The 20,877-nt window shown below is 38.5% G+C and overlaps 1 protein-coding gene across 5 annotated transcripts in view; it reads left to right on the top strand.

The window, feature by feature from the left end:
* Nucleotides 1-19,688, top strand: part of lingo2b (leucine rich repeat and Ig domain containing 2b) — a 150,554-nt gene extending 130,866 nt beyond the window's left edge. For all 5 annotated transcript variants that reach the window (XM_062042326.1, XM_062042328.1, XM_062042325.1 and 2 more), the window contains one exon: nt 12,836-19,688. In XM_062042326.1, the coding sequence (XP_061898310.1) occupies nt 12,877-14,742 (1,866 nt within the window). In that variant the 5' untranslated portion in view covers nt 12,836-12,876 and the 3' untranslated portion in view covers nt 14,743-19,688. The remainder of the gene's footprint in view (nt 1-12,835) is intronic.
* Nucleotides 19,689-20,877: the final 1,189 nt, after the last annotated feature.

The following is a 20,877-nucleotide window of genomic DNA, read 5'->3' as shown; positions in this document are numbered from 1 at the left end:
AAAAAGATCCCCCTGATCAAGAACTCCCTTGGTGCTCTGGGTGCATCTGTTAAAACCATCCTTAGAAACCTTGGGGTTGTGTTGGATCAGTCAATGTCTTTGGAGGGTCACTGCCGTCAACTGACCAAAAACTGTTTTATCACCGCAGAAATAGCTCTAAAGTGAGAAATCTGCTGTCAAAATTGGATCTCAAAATGATCATTCAGGTGTTCATTTTGTCTGTTATTGACTATTGCAATTCTCTCTTCACTCTTTTCAACAAGTCAACGCTAAAGAGACTTCAGACTGTCCAGAATGCGGCTGTCAGATTTTTTACCGGTGCACCCAGAACAGCCCACATTACCCCCATTCTATCCAGACTTCATTGGCTTCCAGTCAAATTCCACATAGAGTTTAAGATTTTAGTCCTGACTTTCCGTGCGTTGCATGGTGGGGCCAAATGGTGGTTTTGTGTTAGTGTTTGTTATTCCTGTGGGAAGTTGAAGAATCAGTGATACGCAGAGGTGGGTAGAGTACCCAAAAATTGTACTCAAGAGTACTGTTACTTTAGAACAATATGACTCAATAAAAGTGAAAGTAGACATCAACATAATTACTTGAGTAATACTAAGTAAGTATTCCGCAAAAAACTACTCAAGTATTGAGTAACTTGTGATTAACTTCAGATTTTGGGGGCTTTTTGGACTACAAGTGTAGTTGTTGTGTGCATGTGTGTAAAATCTAAAAATCATATACAATTTGTTGCATCATGTTTTCTCAAGTTAGATGTGGAATTCTTGTAGGCTGAAATGTAAACATTTCTACTTATGTGCTAATAATATAATGCTAATAAGTTAGTGCTTGTAACTTTCAAGCTTCGGATCTAACATATAACTACTACTTTCCACTGTTTTATAGTGTTGTTGGTAATGTATCAATGTGATTAATTGACACTTGTGGTTATTAGGATCATTAGAGAATTACAAAAACATTGCTGTTTTAGTCAACTGTTTTAGGAGGTTTCTGCTCAAACAGCCGGGATGTGCTGACGTCATGTCACGTAATTAAATTGTCTTATTTTGGGAACATTCTGACACTTTTTAAACAAGTAGGTTTCTACTTTATCATACCACCGGCCAGTGTTAATTTTGACAGCAGTTTTTTTTAATTCAGTTTTAGTCATAGTCTTATGATGAAAATGCATTTTAGTTTTAGTCATACTTTAGTCATGTAATTTAATTATTATTGTGTTTTATTACTGTAGCTGAATTTAAAAATGTTTTTCATAAGTTGAATAATATATGACTAAAATAGTCACATAAAGCAACAAACTAGCTTTGTTCTAGATTGGCAGGTCTGCTTGCCTATGTGTACTACAAAAGTAGTGGTTGAGTAAGCAGTCTTGCTCCTTCTCTACTGTCTCTACTGAATGAGTCATTTGGAAATATTAGTTTAGGCCTACTTACTGTTGTGTAGATGTCCTGATAATTAGCCTGCAGAAGACGTTTCAAGATGGTTGTATTTTTACCGTTTAAAATCAAGCCACAGGGTTCACATGAATTGATTTACGTTGACAAGTTAAACAAGTTGAAAAACGTACTCGGGTGTTTCCATTTAGTGGTCAATTGTACGGAATATGTACTGTACTGTGCAACCTACTAATAAAAAGCTTCAACAAGGTATCTTGTTGTCTACTGTTGCAAAGGTAAAGTGTGTCGATATGTCTTCTCTATGGTTCAGGTGTAGAAGACATATTGAATGGATGTGTGTAACAACACAGTAGGAATGTAACAATAAAATAATGGTGTAATATGTGATATAAACTCATTACATGTAAAGTGAGATATGTCAAATCTGTAAAACCCCAACACTTCTGAGATTTTCAATTTGAGGTTTTAATAAGCTGTACTCCACCTATCCATCCATCCATCCATCCATTTTTTTTACCACTTGTCCTGTTCTGGGTCACGGGGGGTGCTGGAGCCTATCTCAGCTGCATTCGGGCAGTAGGCGGGGTACACCCTGGACAAGTCGCCACCTCATCACAGGGCCATAATCATCAAAAATGATATCAAAGAAAGGCTTGAAATATCTTGAGTTGCATGTTGGGAGCATATGTCAATGTATTAGTTTCACCTTGCAAGTCTACTTTTTTTTAGATTCACCTGTATATTGTTAATATAATAATAATAAGTATTATTATTATTACTATAAACAGTGGTATTTTGAAGATAAAGATAAAGTTTAGCTTCCTTAAAAAGGGTTTGAATATGCCCATAATGTGTTATGATTGCCGTGACTCTGCTCGCAACAGTTTGAAGCTATCGTGCAGCAGATCACACATATTTTGTAGAAACTAAGAGCCAGAAGAAAAGTCAGCAAGACGCCTCATTATTAATTCATAACGATTTGTGTGAGATCAATATTGTATCTGAGAGTAGTTTTAAAAATGAATTATTTTTAGTTGAGTGAAGTTCTCCTTGCTCCAAGATCAATTCCCACCTCTAATGTCAAAAGCCTGAGATTGTGTGCAGTGGTGATAAAGAAGAGGATTTAACAGTGCTCTTCTTGACAGATCATTCCATACATTGAAATCAACAATCTCACTGAGCTCTCCCACCAAAGGACTTCAATCACTTCATGTCGTTTTGCTCACATTAGAAATCACGGTTGAGCCAAAGCAAGCCGTGGTCTTATCTCATCTTGTAGGCATGACTTTCCTCATCGCTTCGTGTATTTCCGCTTTATTCCGCACTCTTATTTTTCGGCCTGGTCTCGCCTTTCCTCTCACTGTGAGTCATGCATCACCCTACAGCTCCTTTGCAGCTGTCACATCCCAAGCAGTTTCACTGTGACTCTAATCCAATTCAGAACCAAATCCCCAAATGCTCAAGCCTGTAGGCTGCCCTTCTCAATGACCCTCCTCACCATTATCATTTACCCACAATTCTAAGGGGTTGTGTTTGCTTTCCATTTTGCTGTTGCCACGCTTGGCGTAGAGTATTTTTTTAAATATGTCCAAAGCTTGAATGAAGCTCAGAAATGGCGTGTTAGTGTCTCTACACGTGCCTTTCAGCTCAGCCTGGCAATCGAAAATCGAATAATCCACTCAGATAATCATATGCTTAACTTCGACTCCAATTGGGGATGGGTCAAATGCAGAGGACAAATTTCACCACACCTAGTGTGTGTGTGACAATCATTGGTACATTAACCAATACTTTAATATTGTGTTAAAGGCAGAAAACACACTGTTGTTGTTCCTTTTTAGATCTTTATTGTAAGACGGCCAATACAAGAATAAACATACAATTCAATTCAGGCGTTCTGTGGCGTAGCCTTTCAGCAGCCATGTAAATCTGGGGTAATACTACGTTGGGTTGCGTTTTGTAGCATTGCATTGCATAGCGTAGCATTGCATCAAAAGCATTGGTATCAGCCCTGCCTCTACTCCTCCGTGACATATGTGAATGCACGCCCTTTATAATCACTTCCATACACAAAGTCTCTATACACCGGTGTAGACACACATACAGTACACACATTATTACAGTATATCGACCCACTGACATGTTTCGTTACAAAGACTTGTTTAATAATTGATAATGTGAGATCCAAGGACATGATTTATAATATTTGGCAATTTATTTTCTTTGATGTGGAAATGTGGACTAGGGTAGTTTTATGATATTCACAGGTGATTTTATATTTACATAAATAAGCATTTCCTTTGTCTTTTTGTCAATGTTTACCTGGACATATTGCATGTTTGGTTTAGGAGTTATGCTTGAAGACATTTTTTATTGCTTTAATAGCATTATCTCAGGATTCTAAGAACATTACTGTCATATTGAGTAAAAAACACTTTTTTGTGTTTGCAAACCTTACAAAAGCAAATGTCTCTAATAAAACTCACAAATATACATTTATACAGGCATTATTAAACATATTGCATGTTTGGTTTAGGAGGTTTGCTTAAAACAATGGTTTATTGCTTCAAACAGATTTTCTCAGGATTCTAAGAACATTATTGTCATATTGAGTAAAAAGTAAATTTTTGTGTTTGCAAACCTTACAAAAGCACATGTATCTAGTAAAACGCACAAAGATACATTAATACAGGCATTAATAGACATATTGCTTGTTTGGTTTAAGAATTATGCTTGAAGAAATGTTTTATTGCTTCAAGGTCAAATAATTTACAAGGCTCTTTTTGTTGTTGTTCATTGAACAGAGCTATTTTTAATGAATCACCGTACCAGTTTCCTACTTCAGCGCCAGACAACTGGCCTGTAATTATTAAACAGAGAACCTAGGCAGAGCATGCATTCACGGCCAAAGGCACACTGATAAATACACAGAGACAGGAGCAGGCTTGTGGACGGATAATGAGGTAGACTGACAGAGATAGTTACTGGAGCACAAGATAGATGGGCAACAAGACAGGTGGACAAATAGCGAGGCAGTCAGAAAGACAGCTAGGAAACAGCTCAGACTATAGGCTTGGCTAAGACCAGCGAAAATGAATGAAACAAGCTGTATTCTATTTGTTCTGTCAAAGCCAAGGCCAAAGAAATATGAATAAAACAACCCTGCTCTTACTGTACTCATCCTGCTTTTCATTAATTTGATTGGCAGACTACATGGGGAGGGGTTGAGAGTAATGGCGTGTAGTTGCTGTGGCCTGCTTTTTTTTACATGCCGCATCCCTGGCATCTGATGTATCTTATGCTGCGATCAATAAAACTCCCTGCCTGCAGGGAATGCCGAGTGAACTGATGCTTTTGCCAGGACAGGACTGTTGAAAGAAGGAGTGTTGGACACAAAATGGGCAGACACAAGGAATGGAGACATATGATGGAGCTACAAAGTTGCAGGCAGTGTAGCTGCTGAGCCGGTGGAGTGGAGTCAGTGCAAGTTCGATGGCTTCTAGGGGTGTGGGAAAAAATCGATTCGAATTTGAATAGCGATTCTCACGTTGTGCGATTCAGAATTGATTCTCATTTTTTTTAAATAAATTTATTTTTTATTTTTATTTTTTCCATTTAATTTTTAATTAATCAATCCAACAAAACAATACACAGCAATACCATAACAATGCAATCCAATTCCAAAACCAAACCCGACCCAGCAACACTCAGAACTGCATAAACAGAGCAATTGAGACACAAACATGACACAGAACAAACCAAAAGTAGTGAAACAAAAATGAATATTATCAACAAACAGTATCAATATTAGTTACAATTAGGGATGATGTTTGATAAGAAATTATCGAGTTCGAGCCTATTATCGAATCCTTTTATCGAACCGATTCCTTATCAATTCTCTTATCGAGTCCAGATAGGTTTTGCATATGGAAAAAAACACACAATATTTGGTTTAACAAAAGCTCACTTTTATTATATAAGAAAAAAATAAAATCTAATAAATAAATAAATATTGACTGTTACCCCCCTAAAAAAATAAAATAAAATAAATAAATATTGACTGTTGTTACCCAAAGTATATTAAGTGGGATTTTTCAGAAAAACAAATATATACAGTAACACAAAAACAACCTGTCTCTGTGATCACTATAGGTGTATAAATAATAATATAGTGTTAAATAAAATCAGTCCCTTGGGCACAAAACTGAAAATAATACAGCTCTCCAAAAAGTGCACTTCTGCTGCTATTTGACATAACTGTTTGTTATGATGCTTTGACATTTTTGCACTTTATTGAAAGAAAATTCTATGAAGAGAAAAGTTGTTTGCAAATGTGGTTACAATGCTAAAAAATGAAAAGTTTAAAGTTCTTTATAGGGGGAAAGATGTGATGTTATGAGCTAGGGAAAATAACAACTACACTACCCAGCATGCAACGGGAGTGACGAGCATGCGGGGTAGCCCCGAAAAGTGTTGTTGCATGTTGCCACCCGGCAGCTAAGAATGAAGTTATGAGCACGCTGTGAAAGTAAACGTCAAGAACTCAGCCAACACGCCTCGTCTGCATTATTTATAATTAGACAGACAACACATATACAGTGTGATTTTGTTTTGTTTACTAGGAGAGAAAAACAAAAGTTAAAAAAGGGAGATGTCATATATATGTATGTGCTGCGGTTGCTTTAAGAACGTTGCGACAGCTGCCGTAAAGGAGGTGCGTTGCTAGCCTGGTTGCGATGTTCCCGGTTGGTCGTAAAAGTGTTCGTCATGTGTTTGTACCCTGCTCAAATCTCTCAGTAAAGTTATTCATTGGATTATACCTTTTGTTTTGAACTTTATTACACCTTGGAGCGCTTTTTCTGGTCCATTGTTTTCCTGCTTTCCCTATCTGCGCCTAATGACTGAGCTACATGACGTCATTTCTTGTGATGTCACACGGAGCCTTTCTGGTCGGGACGGGATTCGTTCCCAGGGATTCGAATAAAGAACCAACTATTTTTCTTTACTATAGTGGTCTCGATAACGGGTACCGGTTCTCAAAAAGGGATTCGAGTCCGAGGACTCGGTTCTTTTCTTATCGAACAACCAGGAAAACCGGTTTCGAGTATCATCCCTAGTTACAATTTCAACATAGCAGTGATTAAAAATCCCTCATTGACATTATCATAAGACATTTATAAAAACAAAAAAAAGAACAATAGTGTCACAGTGGCTTACACTTGCATCGCATCTCATAAGCTTGATAACACACTGTGTCCAATATTTTCACAAAGATAAAATAAGTCATATTTTTGGTTCATTTAATAGTTAAAACAAATTTACATTATTGCAATCAGTTGATAAAACATTGTCCTTTACAATTATAAAAGCTTTTTACAAAAATCTACTACTCTGCTTGCATGTCAGCAGACTGGGGTAGATACTGCTGAAATCCTATGTATTGAATGAATAGAGAATCGTTTTGAATCAGGAAAATAACGTTTTTGAATCGAGAATCGCGTTGAATAAAAAAAAAATCGATTTTGAATCAAATCGTGACCCCAAGAATCGATATTGAATCGAATCGTGGGACACCCAAAGATGTACAGCCCTAATGGCTTCTGTCTCATCAAAGCTTGTTTTTGAATGTCACTCACATCACTATCAAAGTTAAGCTGGTGGCTGTGTGGGTGGTCGTCATCTGCTTACCTCGGCAGGATTGACACAGCTCAGAATCCAGGCAAAATCTCTTTAAATGCACATTTCACATTTGTGGGATTTTCCTGATTGTAATGCATTAAAATGTCTAGCACCCCTGCATGAGTTTTGCACACCTAATTGGCATATATAGCCACGAGACGAATGCAGATAGTCCTGGTAATGAGGTAATTACGGTCAGACTCTCTGTCTGTGTATACCCATCCGTCATTTCAACAACCTGTGGCTGTGGGAGGTGTTTTTCTGTCAAGGTCGATGTCTCTCCAAGTGGTGAAGAGGAACACATCTCTGAGATCATCATGTTTTATTGTTGAACTCTGCATCCTTACCCTCATTACTCTGTCACAATGTCCTCTCACAATGTATTCCCGGACATATTTTAACACCCCGAATGCCAACTGTTCCTTGAAAAATGGCCTTGTCCCATGTTTAGAAACAGAATTACACATCCTGTATCGTCCTGTTACCGTGAGAATAAAAAATACCGTATTTTTCGGACCATAGGACGCACCGGATTAAAAGGCGCACTGCCAATGAGCGGGTCTATTCAGGTCTATTTTCATACAAAAGGCGCACCGGATTATAGGGCGCCTATAAGGGGTCATCTTATTATTATTTTTTCCTAAATTGAAAACACTTCCTTGTGGTCTACATAACATTTAATGGTGGTTCTTTGGTCAAAGTGTTGCACAGATTATGTTTTACGGACCATTTTCAAGTAGCTTTCTGAGCGTCTCTTCAGGATGCAGCGTTTTGTGGGCTGTCTTATTTACGTGGCTCACCTTCGACAGCGTCTTCTCCCCGTCATATAGTGTATAGCGTGCAAGGATGGGAGTGGAAGAAGTGTCAAAAGATGGAGCTAACTGTTTTAATGACATTCAGACTTTACTTAAATCAATAACGGAGCAGTATCGCCTCATCAGTGGCTCACTAGTGCAGTAACAATGTGTCCCGTGAAAAACCGTCCGACCGGAACCCTCTAATAATTGAAGTTCCGTGGGTGAATTATGTAAACCCACTACAGTTTTTAGCTCTTTGATACCTAGTCTACTGACAGATACAAGTAAGAACTTTACGCTACCTTATATTAGAAATGGCAACAGCGGAAGATGAATGCCACATAAGAAGGTAGAGAAAAAGAAGAAGCTTATCAACTACAGTGCACAGACTACAATGGCGGACACGCTTAAATTTTCAGTACTTATCCAGATCCCAAATACTGATCAGCAAGTACCAGAAGGTAATAAAAGTTGGTTTTGCATAATATTGCAAAACAAAATGCCAGATAATGTCTGCTAATAGGTGCTATTTTGCTGTCCTTATACACGCACCATAATAATACTCGTATGTTTAATGCGCCGACAATCCATCATACGGTGAGCTTCATAGTCCTACTAAAAATATTTTGACAGATTTTTGAGCACCGTGTGTAATGTTCGATATACACGTATCTCTTATTTGCGACTGCCATCTACTGGTCACACTTATCATTACAATATGTATCAAATAAAATTGCTTTGAGGTTGGTAATCACAACCAGAATTATGCCGTACATTCTGCGCACCGGGTTGTAAGGCGCACTGTCGATTTTTAAGAAAATGAAAAGATTTTAAGTGCGCCTTATAGTCCGAAAATATGTTAGTTTGTAAAATGTCAATAATCTGGAAATGGGATTTATGGCTCTTTGAGAGGAGCCAGATCTTGAGGAGGCGTTCTGTCAAAGAGCTGTGTGGAGTTTGCATGTTCTCCCCGTGACTGCCTGGTTCCCTCCAGGTACTGCAGCTTCCTCCCACCTCCAATGACATGCATCTGGTCATAGGTTGATTGGCAACACTAAATTGACCGTAGAGTGTGAATCTTGTCTATCTACATGTATGTTGGCTCTGTGATGAGGTGGCGACTTGTCCAGGATGTACTCTGCCTTCCGCCCGAGTGCAGCTAGGGCTTTGATACTGTGATCACTTTTGTATTTTCCCTTGCTTAAAAATATTCTGGCACAAAAATGTTCCACCATAATTTTAACAATACGGAAATAAATGTACAGTATATGTGTTTACAATACTGTACATACGACAACAACTAATATACAAATTTGCACATGATAAAAATGTAAAAAAAAACTGTACTGCCCTATCTGCTGAACTACTTTTTTTAGGGTTTTCATTTAAAAACGGCTTGCAAACAAATGACTCATTGGTCACTTAAATGAGCCGCTCAAAAGACTTGGCTTGCTCATGAGCGTCCCATTGTTACAGTGGACAAACATACATCTGAATTAAAATTCGGTTTGAGTCAAATAATATAAACAATGTTCAACACAGATAAAAAAGGCATGCAATAAAATTCACTATGAGGGGTGACGACGATAGTGTTGGCCTGCCCTGGCAACAAAATGTACCTAATTAATGTTTCAGGGATTTGGCAAACCTATTTAACATCTACTAAGTCATCAATAATCAAACATTGTATGAAAATGTCAAAAACAATTAAACAGGCCTATACAAGCTTATGCCATGAATATCTTAAGACAAAAACACAATGCTAACAAAGCTAACACTTAGCTCTCGATGAGCTTCAAGAGGTAGTCACCTGAAATGGTTTCCACTTCACAGGTGTGCTTGAAACTTATCGAGAGAATGCCAAGAGTGTGCAAAGCAGAGCAAAGGGTGGCTATTTTGAAGAAACTAGAATATAAAACATGTTTTCAGTTTATCACCTTTTTTTTGTTAAGTACATAACTCCACATGTGTTCATTCATAGTTTTGATGCCTTCAGTGACAATCTACAATGTAAATAGTTATGAAAATAAAGAAAACGCGTTGAACGAGGAGAAGGTGTGTCCAAACTTTTGGCCTGTATTATATATATATATATATATATATATATATATATATATATATATATATATATATATATATATATATATATATATATATATATATATATATATATATATATATATATATATATATATATATATATATATATATATATACAGTATATATATATTAGGGCTGTGAATCTTTGGGTGTCCCACGATTCGATTCAATACCGATTCTTGGGGTCACGATTCGATTCAAAATCTATTTATTTTTTTCAATTCAACACGATTCTCTATTCAAAAACGATATTTTCTCGATTCAAAAGGATTTTCTATTCATTCAATACATAGGATTTCAGCAGGATCTACACCAGTCTGCTGACATGCAAGCAGATAAGTAGATTTTTGTAAAAAGCTTTTATAATTGTAAAGGACAATGTTTTATCAACTGATTGCAATAATGTAAATTAGTTTTAACTATTAAATGAACCAAATATATGACTTATTTTATCTTTGTGAAAATATTGGACACAATGTGTTGTCAAGCTTATGAGATGCGATGCAAGTGTAAGCCACTGTGACACTATTGTTCTTTTTTATTTTATTTTTTTTATATACATGTCTAATGATAATGTCAATGAGGGATTTTTAATCACTGCTATGTTGAAATTGTAACTAATATTGATACTGTTGTTGACAATATTTATTTATATTTGTTTCACTACTTTTGGTTGGTTCTGTGTCGTGTTTGTGTCTCCTCTCAATTGCTCTGTGTATTGCAGTGTTGCTGGGTCGGGTTTGGTTTTGGAATTGGATTGCATTGTTATGGTATTGCTGTGTATTGTTTTGTTGGATTGATTAATAAAAAATATATATATATTATTATATATATATATTTTTTTTTTTAAATAAATTAAAAAAAATCGATTTTTTAAAAATGAGAATCGATTCTGAATCGCACAATGTGAGAATGGCGATTTGAATTAGAATCGATTTTTTCCCACACCCCTAATATACATATATACTGTATATATATACAGGGGCGCCGAAAAGGGGGGGTAAAGGAGACGGATTCTAGGGGCCCATGATGGAAGGGGGCCCAGAGAGGCCCCTAATGATGATGAAATCATAATGTTGCTGCTGTGTTGGGGGCCCTGTAAAGATTATTTTCATGGGGCCCAAAATCCCTAGCGGCGCCCCTGTATACAGTATATATATATATATATATATATATATATATATATATATATATATATATATATATATATATATATATATATATATATATATATATATATATATATATATATATATATATATAGTATATATATATAGTGTAAAGTGTAAAATATATTACTTAAAGTGTAAAATTACCTTTTCAGAACTGTATTATTTAACTGCAATTATTTACCTAAAGGAATAAAAGTGTACACATTAACGTTCCTGGCGGTCAATCATCTAAAATTTCATTAAGCGACTCGTTGGCAATAACAAATAATGTTCATGAATTCATTTAATCCATGTTTTCAATTATGTTGCAGATTTAAGTAAACTTATTCGGTATTTGAATATATACCTCAATTTGTCACTTACTTGTATGTGTTTAGTATCACAAATGTACTATTGAACAAAATCTCTTTTATTTCAAAACACTGTAATTGAAGCAGTTCTATTCAGTGAGAGGCTTTTACTGTTTTTAAATTAAGTATTTCAAAAAATATAACAAGAAAAGTTGAATTGCAATATTTGACACAATATCAAAGCATCATATGAGGTGAATGGCTTTCAAAAGACCTGTAATGGAAAAAAGTAAGCCTTTGGAAAAAATTGTTAGCTTACCTAATACTAACACACAGCCATTTTGGGGAAGCGATATCCTGGTATAGTCACATGACTGTTAAACTACGACAACAGAGTCACTCAGGGACTTAATGAGTGCAAGTCAAGCACAAAGCTGTATAGGACACATTTTAGGACATTTGCCGTCACCATGGCTTCTTAATGGGCTTCGATTTAGTTGGTTTTCTTTGATGTGTGAGGCCTCCGGGGTACAAGAAATTAAGATTAAGTTCAATCAGATTTGTTGCAGCTGTATTTTAAAATTGTGCTAATCTTAAATGTAGAAATAGCAAGACAAAGTTTGCCCTTCAAACTTTTCCGGGTGTCTAAAGGCTTTTATAATTCTGTCAACGCCATAATATCTGTAACCTGCAGAGACTGCATAAATTATACATGTACTTAATGCTTTGAAAGATGGGTCAGTGAAGGAATCACTAGTGCATCAGACTATAGCAGGAAGTAAACACAAAATAACCCTGAAAGTCTCTATATCTGACTTAGCATTTCAATATTTCATCCCGCCGTACTGTGAATCCAGCATGTGAATTCCCAGCAGAGCCAGCAAGAACAGAAGGAGCTCTGAAAAAAATGTATGCCTTGTAGACCTACGGGATGTGTGCGACGGGGTCATGTGTGCTTAGAGATTAGCATTATGGAAGCAAACATTTACTGCCACTTCATTTGTGATTGCGTTTGTGCCAAATATGCACAGGCACAAAATATCACCACCCAGGCTTTTAGCCTCACCATGGTGTAATGAGGGTCATTCCTCGCCACTGGGCTGAAACATTCTCAGCACTAGAGATCTCCAGTTAGCCTGCAACCTTTTGTGCTACCCTGTGATGAACATTTCTCTGCAGATGATATTTCTTACATTGTGCCTTGCCCTGCTCTAAGTTTAATTCCATTATTTTCACCGAGCCAGGAAAAGTGACAGTTCATTAAAGGTGCAAAGAACCTTAAGGCTCCTTTAGGGAGATTTAAGGTGTAAAAAGGCAGAGAGCAAACAAATGAAAATAGTCTGAACCGAGAATGGAGGAAACCCCTAACATATTTCTTTGTCTGACAGAGCCGGATCGTGATGGTGTTCTGGACGCATAGAACCGTGCGATGACAGTGGGCAACGTGGGTGAAAGAGTCATGCAACACCCGGCCCCGCGCTACCACCTTTTCCTGGGTGGGGCCATACTTCTGCTCTTGGCCAGCTCTACAATGAGCTGTCCCGCCCGATGCGAGTGCTCTGCCCAGACTAAGTCGGTGAGCTGCCACCGCAGGCGTCTGAGCACCATCCCTGAAGGCATTCCAATCGAGACTCGAGTCCTGGATCTCAGCAAGAACAAGTTACGCATCATCACACCAGACAATTTCTCTTCATTTCAGCAGCTAGAGGACCTGGATCTCAGCGACAATCTTATCAGTGTGGTGGAAATCGGATCGTTCCGTTGTCAACTCGCTCTCCGCTCATTGAACTTCCGCAGTAACATGCTTCAGCTCGTTCCTGCGGGTGTGTTGTCAGGCTTGACCAACCTCACCCGGCTTGACCTCAGCCACAACAGACTGGTGGTTCTACTGGACCACGCCTTTCAAGATCTGCGCAAGTTAGCATCGCTTGAAGTGGGTGACAATGAACTTGTTTTCATCTCTCAGAGGGCCTTCTTGGGATTAACTGGACTTCTGAGTCTGACCCTGGAACGTTCCAATCTCACAGTGGTCCCAACTGATGCTCTATCACACTTACACAACCTAGTGGAACTATCTATGCAGCACTTAAGTGTCAGTTTTCTGAAGCCTTTCTCCTTCAAGAGGCTATCACACCTCTGCCGACTCGAGATTGATTACTGGCCTTGGCTGGAAACTCTACCCCCTCTCTCGTTGCATGGCCTCAACCTCACAACCTTATTCATAACTAACACTAATCTTTCTGCCTTCCCCGGCGCAGCGTTGCGCCACCTTCCCTACCTCACACATCTCAACTTGTCTTTCTGCCGCATTCAGCATATTCATCAAGGAGAGCTAGGCCACCTACCGCATTTGATGGAGCTGCGTCTCCAAGGGGCTCAGCTTGTTTCTATTGAGCCCTTTGCATTTACTAGCCTGAAATCTTTGAAACTATTGGATGTGTCACAAAACCGCCTGGACTCTCTGGAGAGGGGGGTGTTTGCATCACCAGACAGCCTCCAGAGGCTTTGTCTGGGTGGAAACCCATTGGTGTGTGACTGCAGATTGCTTTGGTTGCTGAATAGCTACAGGCCCCCCTCCCTGCATATTCTTGACCTCCAGCCTGAGTGCAGCGCCCCTGAGCACCTTTTGGGAAAAACTCTGCGTGAGCTCAAGGAACCACTGGTCTCCAGGTACATGACCTGCACCAAGCCTCAAATCGGACCAAACACAACACAGCTGCTGATGGCTGATGAGGGTCAACCAGCCCGCTTGAGCTGCACGGCGGAGGGAGCGCCGCGGCCGTCAGTGGTCTGGATTACCCCTCACAGACGCTACGTCACAAACAAGAGCAGCGGCAGGGTGGAAGTCCGACCAGATGGCACCCTGGAAATCAAGGCGGCAGAACTGCATGACAGCGGGGTGTACTTGTGTGTAGCTAGTAACCCTGCTGGCAATGCCAGCTTGTCTGCCTCTTTAGCTGTGAAGAGTCTGGGCATTGGGGACAGATCTCAAAATAGCAACAGGAGCTCAAATTATTTGACAGAATCGAACAACACTTGGGGGAACGGCACCGTGTTATACAACATGACAGTCCCCTTAGACATTAAGACTATCATTATATCCACAGCCATGGGCTGCCTGTCTTTCCTAGGTGTGGTCGTCTTCTGCTTCCTGCTTCTGTTCGCCTGGAGCCGAGGGAAAGGACGTCACAAGAGCAACTTTGACATCGAGTATGTCCCGCGCAAATCAAACGGGGCCTCAAATGAAGTGACAGAAACAAGCGGCCCTCGGCGAGTCAATATGAAAATGATTTGAACGTGACCCACACACAACGACAACACCATGCACACATATCAGCTGACAAATTGTTTTATATGACACAGTGGATTTGTGACAAATGAAAGTGATGTATTAATATAGTGGCCGTCAATGAAGGTGATCTTGTGATCATGTGACTATCAAAGTGAAACCGTGAACGTGTTTATGAAATACTGTCCTCATACATCGCATTGAATATAACCAACATATCAATATGGGAGTGATATAGTGCTGCACTCGGCATGTGTATCAGTGGTGATGTGATGAGTAATGATGTTGTCGACTCGCCGTGACATCAAAGTGTAGGACAGAGCTACTGGGGGTAACGGGAGATATTCAGTGTGCGGCGATAGCTATCATCACTGCAATATGTCAGGACTAAATTGTCTAATACCCATCTTAGCTGCAATGTGAAAGGTGTGTGTTGTGTTTGCGTGCACCAATGTGCGCATGTTGCATATGTGTCTTTCTTTGTGCATGTGCACGCATTGCCTTTCTTATCATATGAAAATGATGGTCTAAGCATTTTTCCAGGCCTCTGTTCTTGTTGGAGACAGTTTTGTCACAGGTGATCATATATAGCATCTTTGTATGCAAAGTCACACCTGTTAAATACTAAAATGTTGGGGTGTAACGGTACGCTGTGGTCACGGTTTTTATAAGGTCACCGCTATGCTAAAAGAACAAAATGCAAAACAAAAAACTTGTGAACAACTTTAAAGATTTTCAAAATGAAATGAAAAAATGTGAACTCCTGGCAGATAATTTATTTTTTTTACCAAAATGGTGTGTGTCTTGACTACAAGGACAACAAAGTCTTAAGAAGGACATAGTGAACCAGGATTTCATAATTTGGTCGACTTAATGGGACCGATGTAAGCGAGTTTGACCATACCAAATATTACATGTCGTTAAGAATGACTTAATTCAGTTTTTAGACTATGCATAGGAGGCAGCACGGTGGTTAGTGCTGGTGCCTCACAATAAGAAGGCAATCCCTGGGCTCGGGGTCTTTCTGTGTGGGGTTTGCATGTTCTCCCCGTGACTGCGTGGGTTCTCTCCGGGTACTACGGCTTCCTCCCACCTCCAAAGACATGCACCTGGAGATAGGTTGATTGGCAACACTAAATTGGCCCTAGTGTGTGAATGTGAGTATGAATCTTGTGTATCTGTTGGCCCTGCGATGAGATGGCGACTTGTCCAGGGTGTACCCCGCCTTACGCCCAAATGCAGCTGGGATAGGCTCCAGCTACCCCCACGACCCCGAGAGGGACAAGCGGTAAAAAATGGATGAACGGATGAACTATGCATAGGGCCAATGCAAAACAAACTTTGGTCTGAAAATGCCCCCCAGACCTCACTTTGAACACCTTGGTTTACATTTTCTATTAAGGACAGTGTAAACATGCAGACAAGTCATTATTATTTGACCTATGATTATTACACTTTGGAATTTTAATTAATCACAATTAATCCCAGTAAATGACTTGCTTACATGAATTAAATTAATTTACAAAAGTGCAATGCTATTGTCAGAATGTCATACAGGAACATTTTTAAATGCTTGACTTGAATGCTCTTAAAGGGGCTGTTTGCAATTTGCTCACAGTTATATTTGTCAAACCGAAAAAGATAACAAGAACACCATTGGCTAGCTTATGTTACCAATAGTGGTTAATAAGATAACACATTTGCTTTAATACCGTCTATAATTTTTACAATTACTAAGTTTATGTAATACAAATTTTTGCTGGCCTGAAAACAAAAGATTGGTATTTATGGAGGTCACTCACCCTGTCTCATCCACACGTACGCACAGAGAGGTCATTTTATTGTTATGATTAAATATACATTAAATAATGCGAAATCGATTTTATGTACCAACATGGTTACCTCATGACATCCTCGAAGCCGTAAATGTGTGGGATACAGTATAAGGCTTAAAATGCAGTGGAAAGTTAGCACCATCTGTGTAATTTAAGTTTTAAGTTATTTCCTCAAAACGTTTTAACAGTATTATTTGAAATTCCGTTGGGGTGTATTTTGAGGCGAAATTTGCAATCATTCAGTCTCCTCACTTATTGCACTGCCATATATGATCACTGACCACAAAGAAACTGGCACCGCCTTTCAGGTAACCATACGCAGTTCAGGTAAAGGAGCATAAGCGGACAAATTAATCTGTGTTTATCGTAGATTAATGCAATCATTTTTTGTGATTTATCATATAATTTAACACGCTAACTTCGACAGCCCAATTGTTTTGTTTCTTATTTTGTATATATTGATAAAATATGTAAATTGAAGACAGAAAGTGGAAATTTTCACAAACTGCAAACTTTAACCAAGATAGTTTTCAAACTCGATTTTCTCCTTTGAACCATGCCTAGCCATGACTCCAGCAAGCCAAAGGCTGGGCTGCACTGTATTTGTTTACAGAGTGGACATGTAACAGCGAGGCACGCTTCATGTCCCTCACTTTTTATGTGTGACGTGTGGAAAATCGCTCTGTACCAAACCCAAGGTATCATCCCAAACAATGAGATTACAAATACAAGTACCGTTACACCTCTACTAACGAGAAATGATGCATACATTTAGAAATAGTTCTCCTCACAGAATGAGTCTAGCATATGTGAAAATAACTGAACTCAAGGGAAGATTACGGCTAACTTTCATGTGAGGTGTTCGCTTTGTCTTGACCAAAGAGTTACCTTTTCAAGACAGGACAGAGAAATAACAACACTTTTCAGAGGCGTTAGCACAGGAGCAAAGCTTGCAGCAATAGAAATGGCATGTTAAAGGTGTTTTATAACACAATAAATCACAGCCGTTTTTGTTGCCAGACAAAATCCCTTGATATGAAATAAAAGACTCTCCGGCCAGACACAATGTCAAAGATTTACTGGATTGTGCCCTCTTTGGCACAAGACAAAGTTAAGCCTCACAAAGTTATAGCTTAAATTTCCCCACATTTTTTGTTTGTTGTTTAATCGCACCTCTTCAATTTCTTCCCGCGGCACGAACGGGCCCTGGCCATTTAAATAGGTGTCAATTTCAAACTTGTAGTGAGATATCTTGTATTGTTATGTTGATTTGTTTGCAAATATTTCAATGTCTGGGGTGGGGCGGGTGATTTGTATGGCAGGGATGAACGGGTTTATTTGTGTGATTCTGTTGTGATTAAAAAATTGTTTTCATAGGACAAATTTATGGGTTGTTTTCAAAAGAAAATAAATATCAAACATATACCCTTAAAACTGGCATTGTATTTGAAATGATGCCTTATGTAAGGGTAGGCCGGACAATGTGGCTGGGCTATGTGTACATTTAGTGCAGGGGTGCCCATTACGTCGATCGCGAGCTACCGGTCGATCGCAGAGGTGTGTCGGTCGATCGCCAGCGAGGCATTAAGAAATAGACCTAAAAATTTGCGATCATCAATCTTCACTATGACGTCACTTTCATCACTTGATTGACATTCACGGCACCCGAGTGTCTTGTGAGATGACGCCTGTTGCAGCAAGATCACTATTAAGAAAAAATTACCGACAGGAGGGCGAGAAATACTTTTTATTTCAACAGACTTTCGTGCTGTCCCTGCTGTCAAAACTCTAAAGACCGACTGCACAGTTCCTGTCTTCACAATAAAAGTGCTGCTTCATCCTGCCTGCGCTAACAAAATAAGAGTCTCGGGAAGCTAGCGCGCACAAGTTAGCAAGCTACAGAGTTTGTCGCCAATGTATTTCTTGTAAAGTGTATAACAACGAGTATGGAAGCTGGACAAATAAGATAACAACAACCAACCACTTTCACGTGGTATTGGACAGAAAGAAGGACTTTTTTTCTCCTCCATTTGAAAATGCGGACGTTATCAATGCAAGTCATCAGAATCAGGTAATACACCAACTTACATTCTTGTCTTCATGAAAGACAGGAATCTATATGTGTTAAACATGCTTGTATTTTCATTAAACACCTTTAACTTGCTAACAAAAACGTATTTTTCATAAATAAATAAATATAAATTATATATTTGAATGAGGTAGATCCCCTCGATTTGGTCAATTGAAAAGTAGCTCGCATGCAGAAAAAATGTGGGCACCCCTGGTTTAGAGCAATGGCTGGTTTGAGTCCCTGGTGGAACAGAAGCAATGACTAAACCAAGTGCGTTGGTATTAGTTCTATTTGTAACATCAATTCCAAGCTGTACTTTGTGTATTGAATTGATTCACATTAATAGTATCTTTGATAGGAGTGGGCGAATTTTGGTATTACCAATATTGATATATTTATTATTTGCTACTGTACATACAGTAGTACCTCAACTTACGAGCTTAATTGGTTCTGTGACTGAGTGCTTCACTCAAAACACTTGTATCTCAAATAAAGTTGTCCATTGAACACGATTGAAATCAATTTAATTGGTGCTTGGTCCCACCAAAACAACACAATTGGACATGTAACGTGCCTTAAAAAACTTTTAGATAGGAAATATTGTACAAAAACAATACAATAGAATCGACTACTAACAATTACAGTAATTGTATTGAGTAATTAACAATAATGTACAGCATTTACCTTGGCAAGTGTGCTTCTATTCAAGCTGCTTCTTCATCAAAAACACCATCAGCAACGTTTCCATATTTTCAGCAATTTCCTTCATTGCCACTGTCTTCCTCCCACGCTTGGAAAAAAAATATGATGTCCATCTTTTGCTACTGTATATGCTAATGCTAGCAAGTAAGACGAGATGTTTTGGTCGGATCTTACAGGTTTCAATGTGACATTTGCAGTGCCAAATAATGGTCATATTTCAAATGTTTGCTTGCAACTTAAAGCATAACAACTATCCTTAAATACTCTTAAATTGAGCGCCATTGTTTTATTGAAAATATTGTTTTTTAATCAAATGTTGTTTTACTATCGTTGACCCTGATTATTATCAGAATAAAACACAGCCAAACAAAACAAATGTATATGTATTTTTAATCACATTTAACATAGTTTAACCTGGTGAACAATATAACAAGGAATTTATAAAACAATACAGTATACCAGGGGTCAGCAACCCAAAATGTTGAAAGGGCCATATTAGACCAACAATTTTAAATAAAAATCTGTGTGGATCCGCAAAAAATTAAAAGCCTTATATAAGTGTAATAATGAAGGCAACATATAATGTAAGTGTCTATATTAGCTATATTAGCCTACTAGCAAAGGCTGACGCAAATCTTCGTTGACAGAAATGTAATTTAATTTTTATTCTACACATTTTTGCAACATTGGAAATCCTTAGTAAAATGGATGCTTCTCACAGGATGAGATAACTTCTGGAAATTACTGGCTCAGAATGGCCAAAGGTATAGATGTGTGTGTCCAAGTTTAAGGAAACGGCAGGCTGTCTTCTTCTAAAGGATTCATTTCAATCTTTGCAACCGGGGTAACGTTTGCTGTGGTCTGGAACAACATGGCACACTAACAACTTTTAGAAATGCAGCCAATATTACATACAGATAATGTGTCATGAGACATGCAAATATAAATTAAATACCCAGAGGACCTAAGTAAAGGAAATTAAATGAGCTCAAATATACCTACAAACGAGGCATAACGATGCATTATGTACATACAGCTAGCCTAAATAGCATTTTAGCATGGTTTAGCTTGCAGTCATGTATTGACCAAATATGCCTGATAAGCACTCCAGCAAATCAATAACATGAACAAAGCTCACTTTGTGCAATCACGCACAGCATAAAACGTTTGGTGGACAAAATGAGACAAAGAAGGAGTGCCGTAAAACACGTCTTTCTGTGGCAGTATCGGAGAAAGTTGTACATGTAAACAAACTACGATGAGTTTAAGGATCGCTGAAATTAGAAGGACAAAATGGTGCTTGCCAAATAGTCTCATCAGTGAAGCATGTATAACAGGGGTGCTCATTACGTCGATCGCAAGCTACCGGTCGATCATGGAGGGTGTGTCAGTCGTTCGCCAGCCAGGCATTAAAAAAATAGTCCTAAAAATGAGCGATCATAAATCTTCACTATGACGTCACTTGATTGACATTCACGGCACCCGAGGGTCTTCTGAGATGACGCTGGCTGCTGCCAGCTCATTATTAAGAAA

This window comes from Entelurus aequoreus, linkage group LG03 (genome assembly GCF_033978785.1).
Source record: "Entelurus aequoreus isolate RoL-2023_Sb linkage group LG03, RoL_Eaeq_v1.1, whole genome shotgun sequence".
Lineage (NCBI taxonomy): Eukaryota > Metazoa > Chordata > Actinopteri > Syngnathiformes > Syngnathidae > Entelurus > Entelurus aequoreus.
This window is presented reverse-complemented; position numbering and strand designations above follow the sequence as displayed.